Source organism: Pogona vitticeps, chromosome 1 (assembly GCF_051106095.1).
Source record: "Pogona vitticeps strain Pit_001003342236 chromosome 1, PviZW2.1, whole genome shotgun sequence".
NCBI classification, from domain to species: domain Eukaryota; kingdom Metazoa; phylum Chordata; class Lepidosauria; order Squamata; family Agamidae; genus Pogona; species Pogona vitticeps.
Genome location: NC_135783.1, coordinates 256,286,385 through 256,306,754, shown reverse-complemented (window position 1 = coordinate 256,306,754; position 20,370 = coordinate 256,286,385). Strand labels below are relative to the sequence as shown.

The window sequence follows — 20,370 nt, the reverse complement described above, 5'->3', positions numbered from 1 at the left end:
CAACAATTAACAAGGTTGAATCGCCTATTATCAAATGATGAACAATACACTCCACTGAACATCATTGCTATGAATGATAATGTAATCCCGATCTTATGAAATCCTGTTATGGAACTCTTCCAGACTCGAGCCATTTATAGTTATTTTCTCATAAAATAGAAAAACAAGTACCTTGTACAATAGGGCCAGGGGACTGGTACATCTTATGCAAGAATTCTGGAAACTGTCTCCTCAAACTAGGGTTGCCAGATATTATGGGTACCAAAAGGAGGACATAGAAAGACAAAAAATGAGGACAGAGGAGGATGTATTGAATGTTTAACGTAGACCAGTGGTCCCCCACCTTTTTGGGACCATGGAACAGTTGGGAGGAGGGCTCCATGCACAGGGGTGGGGGCGTTTCATGCTCACAGTGGCTTGTGTCCACATGGCCCATTCCAATGTACTTGGATGGTGTAGTGGTCCATCATGGCCGCAGGAGGAGGAGGGCAATGAGGGTGGTGGTGTTAAAGGCAGCTCAAGCCAGCAGGCCGAAAGAACATGCATTCATTCATTTCCATGTTTTTGGACCCAATTCTTCTAATTCATTTTGAGTCCAATCTATTATTCCAGCTGGGTATCTAATTACTGGAACTGCCCATGTGTTTATGGTTTTGATTGTATTTAATTTTGATTTTAAGATTTTTCACAGTCTTTTGATATATTCCCTTTTGTCAGTTCCTTAACTTCTGTGTGCACGATGCTATCTGCTTCTTGTATTCCAAAGTACTTATAATTTTCATCACTTGATAGTGATTTCATAATATTTTTAATCTCTATTCCATCTAGTTTTTGGATCTTGCCACAGTGTATGTGGCACATTTTTCAACTCCAAATTTCAAATATTTGCACTGTGTTTTACAGTGATTCTATCTCTGTGGAACTTTTTGCATATAGTATTAGGTTGTGTTTGTATAACAGATAATTGATTTTACTGCTTCTTCTGAAATATGGTAGCCCACTCCAGTTTTATTTAAAATTATTGACATGGGGATTAGTGAGATGTTAAACAGCAATGATGACAAAGAGTCCTCCTGAAATATTCCTCTTTTGATATTAACTTCCACAATTTCTTCACCATGGGCCATTAAGACGGTTTTTCATTTTTCTATATTTTTCTTGAGGAACTTCTGAATGTTTTTACTAATCCCAAACATTTTAGGCAGGTGGTAATCTAGCTGTGTGGCAATGAGTCAAATGCCTTTTTATAGTCTGTCCATGCCATGTTAATGGCATTATTCAGGATCATTTTATCAATAAGCAGCTGATCTTTTGTGCCTCTTGACTTTTTAAAGTTCCCTTTCTGTTCAGTTGGGTATAGGGAGTTTTCAGTTAAGTACTGTATTTAGATATTGATCTTGCACGTACTCCGGTGAGGAGCTTGAACATTGTTGGAAGGCATGTATTTGGTTGATAATTATTGGGTTCATTGCTCTTTTGATGATCTTTTATTATCAGAAATGTGCAGCCTGTTGCCATCCAATATTCAATTGTAGAATTTTGAAGTAAGTGGTTAAATTGCACTGCTTATATGTTGATGAAGACTTCATAGATGCTTTAACTAAAATCCGTGCAGCTCATCTGGACCAGGTGCACTCCAATTTTTCATAGCTTGCCTCTTAATCACATCAGTTGTTATTGCAATTTCATCTATTTGTTTTCCTTGAGTTTCTTTACAAATTTCTTTAATCCATGAGCCATTTTGTTATCTTCAGTTGGTCTTTCCCACAGTTCTTTCCAAAATTTTACAGCATCATCTTTACATGGGCCTAATTTCTTTTGCTCTGCATTTTCTCCTAGTGACGTATAGAATAAATGTTGGTTATTTTGAAATTACATGTTTTCTCTATATTGTTTCAAGCATTCATTATCTTTCAATTTTCTTTGCTGTAGCTGTTAGGTAAAGGTTAAAGGTTCCCCTTGACAATTTTTGTCCAGCCGTGTTTGACTCTAGGGGGCACTGCTCATCCCCGTTTCCAAGCCATAGAGCCAGCGTTTTGTCTGAAAACAATCTTCCGTGGTCACATGGCCAGTGCGACTTAGACACGGAACGCTGTTACCTTCCCACCGAGGTGGTCCCTATTTATCTACTTGCATTTGCATGCTTTCGAACCGCTAGGTTGGCAGGAGCTGGGACAAGCGACGGGAGCTCACTCCGTCACGTGAATTCGATCTTACGACTGCTTGGTCTTCTGACCCTGCAGCACAGCTGTAGCTGTTACCCACTGTTTAAATTCTTCCATAGTTTCAACAATAGTTTTCTTTTCTAGGACATATATTGAGCATAGTCTGGCTTTTACTTTTTACTTTTTAAGTTTTGAATCTTTCAAGTGTTTTAAGTTGCTAATGTCTGCACATACGGTAATTTGTTTATTTTTCTTTCCAGCAGAATTTTCCAATTTGAGGTGCCAGGGGTTTTCCGGGGTTTTTGCAGCTTGTAGTAAAGTTCCATGGTTATTATGGTAGCTGTGCTACACGTGAGCTGGTTTGTTTCCTTTAGCATGTTGGTCGGGATTGTTCTGATGACAACATTTGCATCATTCAGTAGATATTTTACTGGTTTACTTTGTAATTGGCACAAATTGAGGAGCCTTTGTCTTTCTGTGTTCTGGCTAATATGAGCAATTATTTTTTCCCCTCAGTGATGTTTTCCATTCTGTCAACTCATAATTTCTGGGTTGTTCCATAAGTTGTTCCTCTATTGATATGTTTTCTTCCACTATTACATCTACCAGGGAAATCGCCCCAGAGGGAGACCACAGGGAGGTCAAATTTCCATCCTTCTTTTTTGAAAACCATGGGCTGGTGGGTTTGCCTCATAATGACATTTAATAATTTCTTGATTTTGGGCGAGAGCCCAGGTTTTGTGTTTACATTGTTCCAGGCAGCTTTGCAGCAGTTTGTTCTGGTCCCTCAACAGGGTTTGCTGTCACCAGAGGAACATTTTGTGTGAAGATGAACATGATAAAGGACAAGAATGGGAGGGACTTAACAGAAGCAGAAGACATCAAGAAGAGGTGGCAAGAATACACAGAGGAATTATATCAGAAAGATGTTGATATCCCGGACAACCCAGACAATGTAGTTGCTGACCTTGAGCCAGACATCCTGGAGAGTGAAGTCAAGTGGGCCTTAGAAAGCCTGGCTAACAACAAGGCCAGTGGAGGTGATGGCATTCCAGTTGAACTATTTAAAATCTTGAAAGGTGATGCTGTTAAGGTGCTACATTCAATATGCCAGCAAGTTTGGAAAACCCAACAGTGGCCAGAGGATTGGAAAAGATCAGTCTACATCCCAATCCCAAAGAAAGGCAGTGCCAAAGAATGCTCCAACTACCGTACAATTGCACTCATTTCACACGCTAGCAAGGTTATGCTCAAAATCCTCCAAGGTAGGCTTCAGCAGTATGTGGACCGAGAACTCCCAGAAGTACAAGCTGGATTCTGAAGAGGCAGAGGAACTAGAGACCAAATTGCTAACCTGCGCTGGATTATGGAGAAAGCCAGAGAGTTCCAGAAAAGTATCTACTTCTGCTTCATTGACTATGCAAAAGCCTTTGACTGTGTGGACCACAGCAAACTATGGCAAGGTCTTAAAGAAATGGGAGTGCCTGACCACCTTATATACCTCCTGAGAAACCTATACGTGGGACAGGAAGCAACAGTTAGAACTGGATATGGAACAACTGATTGGTTCAAAATTGGGAAAGGAGTACGACAAGGCTGTATATTGTCTCCCGGCTTATTTAACTTATATGCAGAATACATCATGCGGAAGGCTGGACTGGAGGAATCCCAAACCGGAATTAAGATTGCCGGAAGAAATATCAACAACCTCCGATATGCAGATGATACCACTCTGATGGCAGAAAGTGAAGAGGAATTAAAGAACCTTGTAATGAGAGTAAAAGAGGAGAGTGCAAAAAACGGCCTGAAACTCAACATCAAAAAAACTAAGATCATGGCCACTGGTCCCATCGCCTCCTGGGAAATAGAAGGGGAAGATATGAAGGCAGTGACAGATTTTACTTTCTTGGGCTCCATGATCACTGCAGATGGAGACAGCAGCCACGAAATTAAAAGACGCCTGCTTCGTGGGACAAAAGCGATGACAAACAGCATCTTAAAAAGCAGAGACATCACCTTGCACACAAAAGTCTGAATAGTCAAAGCTATGGTTTTTCCTGTAGTGTTGTATGGAAGTGAGAGCTGGACCATAAACAAAGTCGACCGCCAAAGAATTGATGCCTTTGAATTGTGGTGCTGAAGGAGGCTCTTGAGAGTCCCCTGGACTGCAAATGGAACAAACCTTTCAATTCTAAAGGAAATCAACCCTGAGTGCTCACTGGAAGGACAGATCCCGAAGCTGAGGCTCCAATACTTTGGCCATCCCATGAGAAGAGAAGACTCCTTGGAAAAGACCTTGATGTTAGGAAAGTGTGACGGCAAGAGGAGAAGGGGATGACAGAGGATGAGATGGCTGGACAGTGTCTGTAAAGCAACCAACATGAAATTGACACAACTACGGGAAGCAGTGAAAGATAGTAGGGCCTGGTGTGCTCTGGTCCATGGGATCATGAAGAGTTGGACATGACTAAATGACTAAACAACAACAACGACAATGCCTAGGGGCTATAGCATCTGATGCAGTCCTTGTTGACCTGGGCGATGACTGATGTGATATGGATTTCTGTTTATTTCTTCTCATTATAATTGATGATTGGTGGACACAGTTGGTTTGGCTTCTCAGCTGAGACCTGTCTGGTTTGGGAGACCCTTCATCATAGCTCTCAATCTCAGTGAAGCATGCAAACCACTCTGCCTCAACAAGGCCTGTGCCCATGGGGTAGACCTGTACAATTAAAGTGACAGATGTCAGAAACAGATCACAGTTTCACGAACAATTCCTTAAAAACAAAAACAAAAGACTGCCATGCGGTTTACTAGGTGAATCAGAGCTAACATGAACATGGGGCCAATGGAAAGGAAAGGATTTTTTAAATTCTCTGAATATGTGTTCCACACAAGTAGTAGGCATCCTTCAGTCTCGAGAGACTATGGTAATGTGCTCTGTATGGAGAACTTGGAACAGTGTCTAGTGTGGCTGAGAAGGCCAATTCGAGAGTGACAGTCCCTTCCACACTAGAGACAAATCCAATCTGTCCCCTGTCCGGCTCCCTGATTTTGCTGCTTTTGTGACTTCCTCTTTGCCTCGGCCTGCTGGGCAAGGGTCTCTTCAAATTGGGAGAGGCCGTGATGCAGTGCCTGCATCCACACATCACTTTCTAATATAAACAACTTGCCTGGAGTCATTTTTAAAAATCTAGCTGTATTTTACAGTGCCTAAGAAAACAATGCCATATGTGCAATTAAGGCTTATCATAAAGCATCAGTTTACATGCTGTTCAGAGACATCCAGACAGATTAATGCCATATACTGAAACAAACAAGCAATATGGAGCACGTATTCATTAAAATATTCTGCAAATTCTGTATTCATGAGGCTGTAGCATTCATGCTACTGTCATTATTTCTAATCTATATATAGCTTCCTTTGCCTTCATTGTTTTTGTACTAATTTATCAGTTCAGCAGGAGACATGGTGTTGACATTAAACACTATGTAAACATGTAGGTGCAGTTAGAGAAGTTGTTACTAAAATCAAATAGTTTTGTTTATACATGCTGACATCAGCAAATATTAATAAAAATACAATTTAAAAAGTTAATTGGAGAGGCACTTAGACTTAGGATGTGATCACATGGGCATATAGCTCACATTTTGGACCATTGGGGGCAGTTTAGGGGAATAGAGTTACAGCATGACCTTGATGCATGCACAAGCTGAAACTTTTTGGTCCAGCAGTTGGACTACTACTTTTTTTTGGGGGGGGGGGCAGTGGAGAATCAAACTCCCAACTCAAACTACTGAGCTATCCAGCAGTTCCAATGTGCTTAACTATCTGGGATTTTTCCTTGCTTAATGTCTACGTATGAATGGTAGTGATCACAAGAGGGGGTCCTGTAAACCATCTTGGCTGTTGACATTAGTACTGTGGACATTCAGACTGACCTTTGACATGTAAAGCTTGACATCCTTTTTCCTGCTTGGCCATGCAGGCATGATATTGCAAGACGCCAGACTATTTCCTTGTGTTCAGAAGATCAGAAGATTTTGGAAGAATTGAACTTCAAAACCTTTTTAAAACAGAAGATTAACCATACTAAGTCATGAAAAGCTATAAAATGTTCAAGCTAAGCTTGCATATTTTGATATATCAATACCCGGTCTCAAGACAAGAGTGTTAGCGATGGCAAGGATGGCCTTGAAGACGAGAGGATTTGGAGCCATGTTGATTGATAATGGGAGCACCTGGAATTGAACTAATTAAAACAGCTTAACTGGTACAGTTAGAACTAATTAAACAAAACCCTGTGATTGGTGGACTCCTCGAACTGTGGACTTCAGGATTTAAGGCAGATAGAATCTTTACCACAATTCATCTTGATATTTCATCATGGACTGGTCATCACCATGAGCTTTATGCTATGGAGAACTCTGCATGCATGTGTAAGTATATCTTAGGATGTTAGCCTTTCTTGTTTTATGTGTGAACAGCTTTATCATAAACAGCTTTATCAGCTGACCACCGAAGAATTGATGCTTTTGAACTGTGGTGCTGGAGGAGACTCTTGAGAGTCCCCTGGATTGCAAAGAGATCAAACCTGTCCATTTTGAAGGAAATCAACCCTGAGTGCTCACTGGAAGGACAGATCCGGAAGCTGAGGCTCCAATACTTTGGCCATCTCATGAGAAGACTCCCTGGAAAAGATCCTGATGTTGGAAAAGTGTGAAGGCAAGAGAAGGGGACGACAGAGGACGAGATGGTTGGACAGTGTCACCGAAGCTACCAGTATGAATTTGATCAAACTCCAGGAGGCAGTGGAAGACAGGAGGGCCTGGTGTGCTCTGGTCCATGGGGTCACAAAGAGTTGGACATGACTTAATGACTAAACAACAAGGCTTTATCATGCCTTGAGTTCTGTAAAGTTTGTTCATGTTACCTGATGATAATTTTTGTAATCACCACTGAATTATTGGAACCTTTATAATGCTATTTTTTTCTTTTTATAAACTAATAAAATTTTAACCAAGCTGTGGGTCTTTTCAATAGCAATGTACAGTGTAAGGGGTTAATGGCACTAAACACAGTGTCTGAGGATGCTCAGAGCTTTTGGAACACTTTGAGTTGTCCTCTATTTTATTCAGAGTTGGTGTGCAACTAGAAGCAACCAGCTGCTTGTGTGCATGTTCCGCAAGCACCCAAGAAAGTGTGTGCTAGGGAAAAATGGGCCACAGAAGGCATTTCCCAACCATTAGTGTGCTAACCCATTGGACTTAACCCATTCCAGGCAGAAAGGGCTGTGTGAGTAAGTGGTGAGACGAACCCCTCTGTGTAACATAGGTAAGAAATCCTCATAATCCCCAATACACCCAAATTTACAGAGGAAGAAATTCTTAGGAGGTCTAGGCTACAACACCATATGTAAGTGGAAATAAGTCCCACTGAATTCAATAGTGCTTCCTTCTGAGTAGCTGAGAGAAGACTTCAGTGCCATTTTTGGGGCATTTATGTATGGTTAGCCCAAGAAGAGAATTAACCTGGACATTTTGTCTACAAGCGATCCTGTCTGCCTGTGTACTCTGAAGGAGGTCTGAGGAGTTCAAGATCTGGACTTCCTCATTTTCTGACACCTTCTCTACCTGATGTTCCCATGGGGTTTTGGAGGCTGGCGAGTTATCTTTTTTGTATAATGGCCAGTGCACTAATTTTGCCACTCTATCATGTCTAACTTTGTAACCTGTTTGGGCAGTCTTCGGACATTCACTGATGAGTTATGACACAGTTTCATCTTTTTCTTGGCAGAGTCAACATTTACTGTTAGCGCTAAGTCCTTGGATATTAGCTTTCATCACTTTGGTTTGGAGTGCTTGTTCTTGTGCAGCAAAAATTAAGCCTTCGTTTTCTTAAGAGTCCCCAGTTTTAGCCATGCCCATGTTGAATTATTATCATGCTTTCCATCAGTATTTCTCAGGTCTTGTCCATGTAGTGGTTTATTTTTCCAACTGTTTAATTTATTTTCAAATTGTTGTTTCTCATATTGAGCCTTTGTTTCTGTTGTTTTCAAAATATTCTCCATTTTCACTGCCTTAAGTAATTTTTCTTTGCTTCTACTGATATAATCATTTAGCCTTCTTTTTTCTTCCTCTACTGCCTGCTGCATTTGCAGTAATCCATGGCCTCCAATTTTTCATGGCAAATATAAATTGTCCACATTCTGGGTGTAGTATGTGATGCACATTCATTCGTTTCCATGTTTTTGGATCCAGTTCTTCAAATCCATTTTGGGTCCAATCTATTATTCCAGCTGGGTATCTAATTACTGGAACTGACCATGTGTTTATGGCTTTTATTGTATGTCCACCATTTAATTTTGATTTTAAGATTTTCCCCAGTCTTCTCATGTATTCCCTTTCTATCAGATCTTTACCTTTTGTGTACAGGATGATACCTGCTTCTAGCATCCCAAGGTACTGTGTTTATAATTTTCATCACTTGATAGTGACTTTATAACACTGCATTGCCATTTTTAACTCTGTTCCATCTAGGTTTTGGATCCTGCCATGTCGTACAGACAGAGCTGCACATTTGTCAATTCCAAATCTCATTATAGTATCTTCAGTAAATATTTGCACTGTCTTTAGCAGTGATTCTATCTCTTTGGAAGTTATTATCACTTCTTATTATTTTAGAAGCGAACATTATTTTGCTCCGGTTGCCCCCCCACTCCACCCCAGGAAACAAGTCACAAGTACTGTAACAGCATCGCTAGTCACATGCTGCTTCCCAGCTCTCCTTCTCTGTCACCCCCTGTTCTGTTTTTTCCAGCTCTTTTGCTGAGTCACTTTCTGTGCGTTGCTCTATCTATAGCTTCCTTTTGGGGTTACTAGGTTACTTTTCCTGTTTGCTGTCTTTCCTTTTTTTATTTCCACTTAGATTAAAGCATTTTCATTCCCCACCCCCAAAACAACCCTCAATCTTTTTAACCCTTCCTCTCTAATGTTAAAAGCCCCCAAGGCAACAATATTGAAGAATGAGAGAAAAACGTGCCCAGACGTCGCCAGCTGGCGCTGCTTAGAGTCGCATCAGTAGGAGAAGACGGGGAGGGGTGGGGGGAGAAGGTCATCAACATGGAAGGGCAATAAGCCTGGGCTGAGGTGACTCAGGACCCCCCCCCCCAAAGGCTGGAGCGGAGCCGTCCGCCCGCCGCTGCTCTCGCCGCGCAACAGCTAATAGCTCTGCTCTCTTCTGGTTTGCTCGCCCTTGCTGGGGGTGGCCTTGCTGGGCGAAAGGGAGGGAGGGAGGGTGCAAGCGAAGGGCCACGCGAAGTAGCCACGAGTCCGTGAGAGGGCCGTCCGAGATGTTCTCCCTCCCCGTTTGCTCCGGGCATCCTTGAGGGACCCCCCCCCCTCCCCGCCTTGCTACCCTGCGCCTCTTCCCTACTGGAAAGGCTGCTGCACGTGTGTGCTCACCAGGACTTGGGGGCTATTCCTGAGACCGCAACCCACCCCCACCCCCTGACTTGTGCTGTAGTCAGATAGTTCTGCAGGAATTTTTCGAAAACGGACGGCGATGCCGGACAGCAGTGTAGCCATTTAGGGCAACCCCGGCATTTGCCCACACTGGCTTCACACACAAGTCGCCTGCTACAGGTGCGGAAGTTCCAGTGCGAAACGCTTAGGTTCCCCCCCCCAAGGGACAAAAGGGGAACCCACCATTTTTTTATTGCAAAGGACGTCTCTTGTTTTTAAGAGAAACCCATGGCTTGCGGTCGTGGACATGATGTCAGTGCCAAACGTGGGACGAAGGACGGCGCGTTTTAATTCTTCGCACCAACCCACGTACCCAGGCGCAAGCAGACGGTCTCCCCCATCCGCTCTTCCTACAGCGGCGATGAGATCATCTTTCCACGAGTATCTGACGGCAGCGACAGGGTTAAGCCCGGCCCCGCCTCCTTCCCGATCACGTGGGGCCGAAAGGTGCAATTTTAAGCTGGTCAGCTGATTGAGCCGGTCACGGGGTTGGACTGCTCGGTCATCTCCCTGATATCAGAGGGTGCAAGTACATAAACGGAGCAGCGCCTGCACCGGGGAGGGGGTTTAGATCCTTCTGAGTTTGTCTCCTTATCGACCACCACCGCTGCTGCTGCTGCTCCTGCTGCGAGGATGGGGCTCCGCTGTTTCCTGGTGTTCGCCTCCCTTCTGGCCGCTTCTTCGGCGCTGATCAGGTGAGGGGCGGCTTCCTCTCCGCTGGGCGCGGAGCCCTTAGGGATTCCCACTTCCCAAAATACCTAAAAGAAATCGCGGGGCGGAATCTTGCAAGCGTGCGGGAATTTTCTATTTAAAACAATCACAGGAAAAAAAACACCAAACAAACACAAACCTAGGCGCTCATTTCAAGGAGTACGTATTGCAAAGCCTGCTGGACGGTGACGTTGGTTCTTTTCGGGGTTCTTGTTAGGAAGAGACCGGCATTTTGTTGGGCTCACGGTTAGTTCGCTTGGCTTGTTCCCCAAAGAAGGGCGGCTGCATTTTCGTTTTTGCCAGCACGCCGGGTCGTGGAGTTGCTCGAGGCTCGGGCCTGAATCGTACGGTCGGAGGCCTTAGGTTTGAAGAATTAAGATGGAAACGAGGCGGGTTTGGGGACATTCCTTAAATCCCCTTTTCTTCCCTGCACGTCCACATTTGGTCTTGGCTTCTTTTGGAACTGAGAAGATGCCAGTTGGGTGTTTAGGTGCATGACATATGTCTAAAGAGCAAAATAGGTGTGTTTGCTCTTAAGTAAGCCCTACAGGAGTTCAGACTGACATGTTGTTAGCCACCTAGAGTGGTCCTGACACGACCAGATAGGCGGGATATAAATAAAATTAATAATAATAATAATGGGTCCCAAGTAAGTGGTAAGCAAATGTGTATAGATACCTAGTGATGTGGTGGACAGACTAGGACACTGGAGACCCTTCTCAGCCATGGGAGCCCAATGGGGGTGTGGAGCTGGTAAAATTACTCCTTCAATATCTCCCTTTCCTTGAAAGCCTTACTAGGGTTGATATTGTGGTCCTGAAACTTCCTTCTGCAACTCCCCATCTTTCCTCATTATTTGCAGTATAAACTAAGACTCAAGAGAACTGAGTCTTACAACTACAGTTGCCCAGCCTTACAATAGTTTAAGACGACACCACTTTAACTTGACAAGAAATGCATAGAATTCTCTTGCTTAAATTAATTTTCTAACCAGGGATGAATGTGGTGTTGGTTAAATACCTTGTTTTCTCTCTCTTTTTTTTCACCCCACCCTGTCTGCCCCAATGTTGTGCTACCTGTAGTGATTATAATGGTGGTTGTATAGATTCTGTGATCTCAAGATTGTTGTAAGCCGCCCAGAGACCTTTGGGTAGTGTGGGTGGTGTATAAGGTAAATAAATAAAGACATGGGGATGAATACAAAAACGAATCAGGATATTTATTAAATATCCCTGATTCATCAGATATTCATTGCTTTGTAGTCTTGAGGTCCATTCCCTATTTGCTTATGCCCTTGCCGATCAGCTGTTCCCCGGGGGCATAAGCAGAGAGGGGTTTTCCCTTTGGGTGGCTCGCTAAAGCCTGCCCGAAGAGAATCTCACCCTGGGGGATGGCTTGGTTACCCTTTCCCTCTTCCTCTGCCTGCACAGCGTAATAAGAGGAGGGAAGGGATCAAAGAAACATCAAAGGGATCCCCCAGCCACTGTGGGATTGCTTTGATCCCTGCTTTCCCTCTTCTTCTTGTGCCTCATGGGGCTTAGCAAGAAGAGGGGGAAAGGGATCAAAGCGCTGTAGGATCACTATGATCCTTGCTTTCCCTCTTCTTGCTGAGCCACACGGGGCATAGCAAGAGGAGAGAAAGGGTGAGGGAAATGACCTGACAAATAGATTCACTGTTCATCTAGGTCACTGGGGGCAATTTGTGATTCATGAACCAAGACGAAGCGCTATTTTGGCGCTTTGCCCCGATCTCTATCTGTAAGACATAATGAAGTTAGTACCATAAGGACCACAGGATTTTTCTAAGCCTATGGATGTCTAGTTGCAGGGAGAAGATCTGTAATAGACATGGAAAACATGGGACATTCAAAGTGTTGAGTTGCAACTCCCATCATCTCTCACCATTGGCTGTGACAGCTTTGGCTGGTGGATAGTAGAGCCTCACAACATTTAGTGGTCTAGTACCATCTGTATTCCCCATCCCGTGTAGAGTTCTGGTATAGCAGCAGATTATTAACAAAGGGAGCCTCCCAAACAGTATTGTGCCTTACTAAGAATCTGTGCTTGACGCTGCAGTCCTAAGCAGGTTTACTTGAAAGTTAGGCCTGCTTAGTTCAACAAAGTTTGCTCCCTGAAAGAATTTCAGCCTGAATATAATACTGAGAGGCCTGTTAACGCTCTCATGCATTTTAAAGACAAAACAAAGCCATAGTATAGCTGGAGGAAAAGAACTCCATTGTGCATATCCTTATCAAGAGCTGAGTACTTGATAGAACTTGCACTCTGAGACAGTTCCCTAGCACCACATAATTTTTTTAAAGTACTCATCGCCTTCAAAACACATTTACTTTTCTCAGTTTCACATACACGCCCCAGTCCTGCTTTCAGAGTAGGTGAGAATTATTTCAGAGATGATACTAGATTGTGAGAAGGTAGTGGCATTTATTTCTAAATAAGCAAACAAGTTTGGTGGCTGGTGTTCCGACATGTAGTAAGTGCTTCCTACATGGGTTGGTGGTGTGCTGACGTTCAGGTCTGTTCTAGCAAAGTAATTGTCTGTAACATCCCTACTCAATAATACTAGATGATATACTGGAGCTGAAACTGCTTACAGGAACATTGGCCAGTGCCCAGTGCACAAGGCACAGCTTTGTTTTGAAGGATTTTGCTATTCCTGTTTAAAGAGTGGGCTACCCAGTGTGGTGTAGTAGATAGTGACGGACTAGGACTCAGGAGGCCTGGGTTCAATTCCCTGCTCATCCATGAAAACTCACAGGGGGCATGGAACCAATAAAACTACTCCTTAAATATTTCACCTACCTTGAATGCCTTATTAAGGTCACTATAAGTCAGTCTGACCTGACAGCAAATAACAACATTTGAAGGGTATTAAGAAGTAGCCATGCATGCATCTCCTTTGATTCACAAATGTATTAATCAGGATTTTATCTTCCCCAGTGGCTTCTTGTCTCTAAATAATCAGCAAGATGAGGCTCCCTCCCTGCCCCCCCAAGTTTTCCATGCCTTGAAGATAAGTTGCAAAAAAAGGCTTCTTGCTTTGTACTGGCTATTGTGAACATACCAGTCAAGTGATGCTATCATTTGACAGTGTACAGGTAATCCATGTAGGTGAGGAAATACAGTTGTCCAGGTATTGCCAAATTAACAACAACTGTTGGCCTTAGTTGACATGACCAGTGGCAAAGCATAATGAGAATTACAATACAACAACATCTGGAGCATTATGCAGTGAAGTTAAGAAGGCAAGGTGGCAGCTTCCCTTTCAAAAAGAATTGTAGTATAATGTTTGTTAGTAAGGATGGGGGTGATGGCTGTGTGTTTCTTGCCCTCTTACTGCCTGATTGTTGGCAGTATGGGGAGCAGACATAGGAAACTCTTGGGACAGGTTACTACTCTATTTTGTGGCCAACAGGAACCATTTCAGCCTTCCAAAACTTGGTGTTCCCCAAATGAACTGGAGAAACTTCATCCCCACATAGCATGAGAACTGAGTCCCTGCCCTGTGCCAAGAGAGGGAAGGCTGAAGTGGAGCATCCTCCTTTGCATCAGATAATATTATGTGTTTCTTAAAAGTTGCTGGCATCTTAATTTCAGATTCATTTTTTTTAACAAATGCAAGCTAATCTTGGTCGTCTTGGGGGGGACTAGGACAAAAGGGAGAGGTTTTCATTGAATTAGCCACACTAGCAGAAACCTTACTTGCTTGAAGAGGCAATAATGCTAGGAAAAGTTGAAGGCAGGAGGAAAAGAGAAAGACCAAACATAAGATGGATTGGCTCAATAATGGAAGTGATGTTATAATGATGGAACATGCTGATGGTCACTCATTCATAGGGTCCCATCAGTTGAATGTGACATGATGGCATGTAACAGTAGAAACCTACATTGTTCAGTAGGAAACATTAAATTAAACTGGCTTGTTCTATAGTTAGCTGTTGGTTAATGTATAATTCGTTCTAATGGAGTTTGTTATTAATACCACAGTTATAGAGATTCTCCTTTTGCAACAGAGAAAGGGAGCGTAACCATGACATGGAAGAGAACTGTGATAGGGAATTATGGTTAGACTATAGATATTGTTGTCCTGTTGGTAGAAAGGAAAAGTCACAGGTTAAGCCAATATACAAGTCTGCTTTCTTTTGATACTTTTCTCTGTTTCATTGGCTCCTAAAGGAAGTTTAACTTAAAGTTGTTTGATACCTACAATGAAAGGTATCATTCAAAAGTGTTATAATTAAAGGTTGCATAGCAAATTTCCAGGGGTTGCCTTCTAGCAGGTGTGACTTAATAAAAGGAAAAATTAAACTTCCCAAACTTGGTGTAATAGAGAGATTCCCAGACAGCATGCCAAATTCCCTGTGGGGATGACTTAGTGAGAATCTATTATCTTCACAGGGATCCCCAGCAGAGGATATGATTTCCACAGAGCTTGTGGTTTGCTTGTCCTTTTGTTCCAGATCAAAAGGCAGAGATCTTGTCTTTGCTTCAAAGGCAGATGTTTTATCCGAATTTACTGAGATAATCTTCCTTTTTGTGGAATTTAAAGCTAGACAGTGCTGATCACGAATCAGTCCTTGATTTCATTTACGGTATTGAGCTTTATCTTGATTCTTATTTGTGTGGTTGCAGGAGAAACTGGTGTTGAGGAAGTGATTTGCTTAACTAACATGTCTTCTTCTTTTAAAAATTATTTCTCCTGGCCAGAATCCCATTGAAGAAATTTCCCTCCCAGCGCAGTATCTATAATGAATATCAGACTGATATCCAAGACCTGACTGAATTGGGGGAAATGCTGAAGTACAAATATGGGGGTCCCGATGCACGTACACCTACCCCAGAGGCTTTGAAGAACTACATGGATGTAAGTACAGCAGCTGGTCTTTCTTCCTCTATTGGTTGTAGTATATTCTCATTTTGAAATAGGACTCTAGAAGCTAAATCCAATGGTTAGTCCCAACTTCAGGCGGCTGGTTGAATCAATGAGACTTATATATGTGCTAACAAATTCTATTCATTCAATGATTTTGGTGAATCATTGAGTGGAAACAAGCAATTGGATTTAATCATAGTGCAGTAAATTGGAACTCTATTGTTATCTTTGCCACTGGGAATGTGCTCACACAGCTGATATTACCTGCAATTGTTTTTTTAAAAACATCCAGCACTGCAATGTCTTATTGTTATAGCTGCATATGTCCAGCTTCATTCTTTTGGGCAGGCCTGGTATCTAAGGCAGTCTTGTGCAACTTTCCTACAGGCATCAAGGTGTGTCACCTTCTGTGAGATCTCCTCCCACTGAAGTGCTGTGCTTCTTGGGATGTGATCTTCCTTCTCCAGAATCCACCTGTGTATGGGCAACAAGACAGGTTCCTGATTATACTTTGGCTTCTTGCCAAAGTAGCTGTTGAAACTCTTGATAATATGTGGGAGGGATATGAAGAAATCAGTGAGGCCCAGGGTTTATGAGACACATAGGATTTCTTCTGTTTTTCTGAGAACTCTCCATTGTGAAATTACAATCATTCTGCTAAAAAAATAATCACACTTGAAGGAACCCTTGCCCGAAAGAAACTTGACTCTAAGAATCAGATACCTGTGGTTATTCAGCACTCGTGGTTATCTCACTGTTAAATTTCAAACTTATTTCTGAAGTTGTTTTTTGTTTCAGCTAACTTTGTTACTTTAATTTATCTGGGAGAATATTTCCTTTCCTTTTTTTAAAATTTATTTTTATTTATTTTATTTTATTTATATGCTGCCCACTCTACCCAAAGGTCTCTGGGTGGCTTGGGTTACTTCTGGAACAACCAAAGTGATTTGTATCTGATCAGGAAGGATTTATAGCTAATCCATTTTGTCCCCTGTGGGTGCCTTCCGTAGACCACTCGTTATAAACTTTCCTTTCCACTAGAGTTAGCACAGTACTCAAACTGGGGACATTTTGCCTGCTGCATATTTAGCCTCAGGAGGAGAATGGAGGGGGAGGTATGGCCAGTTTACAGACCCAAGCACTTCCTGCAGGAGCATTTCTGTAGCTGGTGCTTAGATCTGGAAAGTTCCTGCCTGTTAAGGTAGGCCTATCTCCTGACTCTTATCACTGATGAGAAATTGGAGGTAACAGCAGGAATCTCTGTATGCTATTCTGTCCTTGCGAATTCTTGGAGAGGATCTCTGATATTATCTCTGGTCTTTGAAGAGCCCACCTTCCCTCTGTTCTCTTCCACTTTGTGGGGGTGAGCAGGATGCAGAATGGGAATACCCAGGCATTTGGGGTTTGGAAGAGAGGGCTGGTTTGGGTAAGAGGCAAAGCATCCCGGGAGTTTTCACACCCTAGATTGGGAATATCTTTAAGTCACAGGCTCCCCTGCTGCCTGTAATAGTTAAACAGAAAATATATGTGGCATTTAAACAGGGAAGCTAATACCGTTCATTAAAACCCAAAAGAGTTCAAATAAAATGGTAAAGAGAGCTTTTGAGTCATACACCTCCTCTCAACCAAGCCCTTCAAATGACTGGAATCTTTGGCTCTTCTGTTTCCAAGATGTTTGAGAGTGGCTTGGATTAGCTTGTCTGTACTCAGAAGCTTCTGTAATTAAAGCTAAGGCTGGGCCATGTGCTATGATACCAAGTTGCACTAAGGCTTTATAGGTCATGTAATAGAAAGGTTTCTCTTTGAACATGTAGCTCTTCAGTCATAAACTAGGTCTGTGCATGGTAGTGCTAATCAGAACATGCAGGTAAACAAATTGAGTAAAGCCTCAAAGTGCAGCTTAACTGTCTTAGTAAATAAGAGGGGGGCACAGAACAGTCCTTGGCATGCCTTCTTTGCTGAATGCTTACTGAGTATTATCTTAGAATTTGAAGGTAGGGCTTGGAGGCCAGCCACAGACATGGTGTCAGAGTAGAAGCAGCTACAGCAGTGAAATTTGTTCTATTGTCAGATAGTTATGTGCTTTCTTATCCTGGAGCCCTTCTCCTAAGTCTCTTCAGAACACCATGTTTCTAATTAATGAAATCAGATCTGCATCACAAGAGTATTTTAAAGCAGATCTTTGTCTAGTGAAGAATTACAAACATCAGTAAAGAAAATCATCCAGAATATAAGGATTTTATAATATTCCGTAGTGCTGGTTCTACAAAGAACAGCTGGCAAGGTAGACTGGCACTTGAATCCTTGACTTCCAAATGGCCGGATTCTTTGGCAGTCAGTTTAGGGCAGTCATAAAACATTCTGTTGCTGAGCCAGACCAATCTCATTTTTGTAGGACTAAAATGAGAGCTTACAAACTTGTTATAGTATTGTATCAGAGCTGTAATTGCACTCTTGGCAAAGGCTAGCAACTCCAGGCATGCTTAATATTTCATTAGAATGAGGCCTTTGTGTGCTTGGTGCCTACATCATTGTGAATCTGCAATCCTGCAATTCCCAGGCTGCAGTGTGTGGCATGCTTTCTTGGAATCAAGCCCCAGTGGCATCAACAGGATTTAGTCAAGAAGGAATACAATTAAGAACAGGTTTTTGGTGCTTTTCTGGTTCTTCGCTAATTCTAAGCCTTGCAGTTCTGGGCCTACTTGCCTGGGAATAGACAGGTCTCATGCCTACTTAAGAGAATATGCTGATATGTTTCCTGATTGCTCAAAGATTGCTAAGAAGATTGAAAGGATTTCAGTGCCTCTGCACTGTTTCTTCTCTTCTAATATCCTTCTCCTTTCTTGTCCCTGGTTGGCTTCCCATTACCCTGGAGCTCGTCCTAAGCTTCTAAATGGTATAAAACCATAAACTCTAAGGATGACTCTTAATTTTATCTTAGTCTGTTATTTCAATTCAAGTCCTCAGATCATGCTGGAATACTCGGATTATAAGGGAGAGGCCCACACTGTCATTCCTTTCCATTCAAATATCATCCCTCATCATTACTGGGGCAGCTGGCTACAGAGCCAGAGGTTGGAAGTTCAGTTCCCCACTATATCTCCTGTGAGTAGATCCAGCTTGTGTGGCCTTGGGAAAGTTGCAGAGTCGCAGGATGCCCCCAGAATGAAGGAAATGGAAAAACACTTCTGGGTATTCTTCTACCTGGAAAAAGGTAGAAAAGGATCGCCATAAGTCAGAATTGATGGTGCTGGCGGCACATGATTTTTATTAATTGGCAGCACATGATTTTTATTAATAACTTGGGAAGCATGTTGTATTATGTGCTCTTATGGCAGGATCTCTTAGTTTATGATATTGCTGGCATGGGGAAGAATGCCAGGTGGGAAAGAATATCAGGTGTCAGGTCAGTGTCAGGAAAGGCTTTTAAAGGGATAAGAGAAGGCCAATGCAAAGCAGGTCTGTAACATTAGGGGCAGGACGCTATTCTAAATGAAACTCTGTTTTTCAGTCTAATTTAATATTGTGGGTGTTGTAGGCCCATTCTGAATTGGGCTCATTGCAAGGAAGATTGAATTCACCTGTACCCTAATATATTGTGGTCTTGATCTGATTCTGGAGACCTCATGTAGAATTCTAGATATAAACATTGAGTGCAGGGTTTTTTTTTATGTTTATGTACAAATAACAGTTCTAACTGTTCTGTCCGGTTTGTCCTTGTTGTCAAAAAGTGGAAGGGAACAAGTGCATGGCACTTTGATCCTCGACATGTGACAGGAAATTGCAGGATTATGAATCAGCATGTTGATAAAGAATCAGCTGTGTCACCATAAGCTCTGTGTTACTTCTGTATAATGGGTTTAATTCTTAATAACTCAAAGCTTCAAAGATACTTTCCCCCTTTTCTGTGAATGGAAAACTTTGCTTTTGGCATAGTATACTGTTTACTCATGAGGACTCTCCTCATAAGCTTGAGAATGTTAAGGACATTGGAGAGAAAAATATAGAGCAGGGGGCCACCCCACCCCTAAAAGTCTTTGAGAAATCCAAAGACAGGCACTGGGGGGGCGGGAATTGTCTTCTTTTAAATGAGAATTTTAATTCCTAGAGCCTTTGAGGAGAGACTGTTTGCTTCAGTGGCTGAAATCCTGTTGGGCAGTTATTCAAACAATATAACTTTCAGAGGCAAATTGCCTTAAGGTATCTCTGTAGCCATTATCTATTGCACACTGTGTTGTGCAAGTCATGCATGCTGAATTGTGCAACTCAGTGTGCAACAGGTAGAGTCTACAGAAATTCCTTAACTTAGGCAGTTCACCTGTAAAAGTAACATTGTGCAACTGCACAACAGGATTTCAGCAAGTATTTTTTTCCCTCTGTCAAGAAGGGCGCACAATCGTGGCACATGCATCCTGTGGCTGTTGTGTTCCCCTGATATCAAGAATGCCCCTTCTGCTTTGGTTCACATCAGAGTGTTGAATCATTCTTGGTTCTCAGAGTCTGCATGTACCATTGAGCTCATCTGCCAGGTCCTAGCGGGAAACCCTCCTTTGTGTTGTAGTTATCAGTTGCAACTCTGAAAACCATGTTTGTATACCAAGACGGGAAAAAACCCAGCCTAATTTTATACCTCTTTATCCTGTGAGACATTTTATCTTTCTCTTGGAAGATTGCCCTGTCTGTATTTTACTGTCTCTGCTTTTTTTTAAATAAAAACATGCACATGGTAAAGTTAAAATTTCTAATTCTGGTTTCAAATAATTTATCCAGCTATTTCTCTGTCACTTATACAAACATTCTTGAATTTTTAACTTGCTACATGATGTTTCCTTATCTGTCTACCACTGTCTCCTGTACTTTGCTTTCTGATGCCAATTTGCCAGAGTCACCAAGATGATGGCATGTGACTCTTGGGCCTAATAGTTATTCTCAGTACTCTCCTGTTGGTGGTTTTTCTCCTCAGAAGTACAGAATACATCATAGGGGCTGCACAAGTTCAAGTTGAGCATCACAGGTGCACATATTGGTGTTCCAAGATAGTGTATTTATTGAAATGCTTCTAAGCCACCTCGTATC

At 42.4% G+C, this 20,370-nt stretch overlaps 1 protein-coding gene across 1 annotated transcript in view; it reads left to right on the top strand.

Annotated features, from left to right (window-relative positions):
- The first annotated feature begins 9,482 nt into the window (after window positions 1-9,482).
- Window positions 9,483-20,370, top strand: part of CTSD (cathepsin D) — a 46,352-nt gene continuing 35,464 nt past the window's right edge. Inside the window, exons 1-2 of the mRNA XM_020788827.3 lie at window positions 9,483-10,387; window positions 15,129-15,285. Of these exons, the coding sequence (XP_020644486.3) occupies window positions 10,326-10,387; window positions 15,129-15,285 (219 nt within the window). The 5' untranslated portion in view covers window positions 9,483-10,325. The remainder of the gene's footprint in view (window positions 10,388-15,128; window positions 15,286-20,370) is intronic.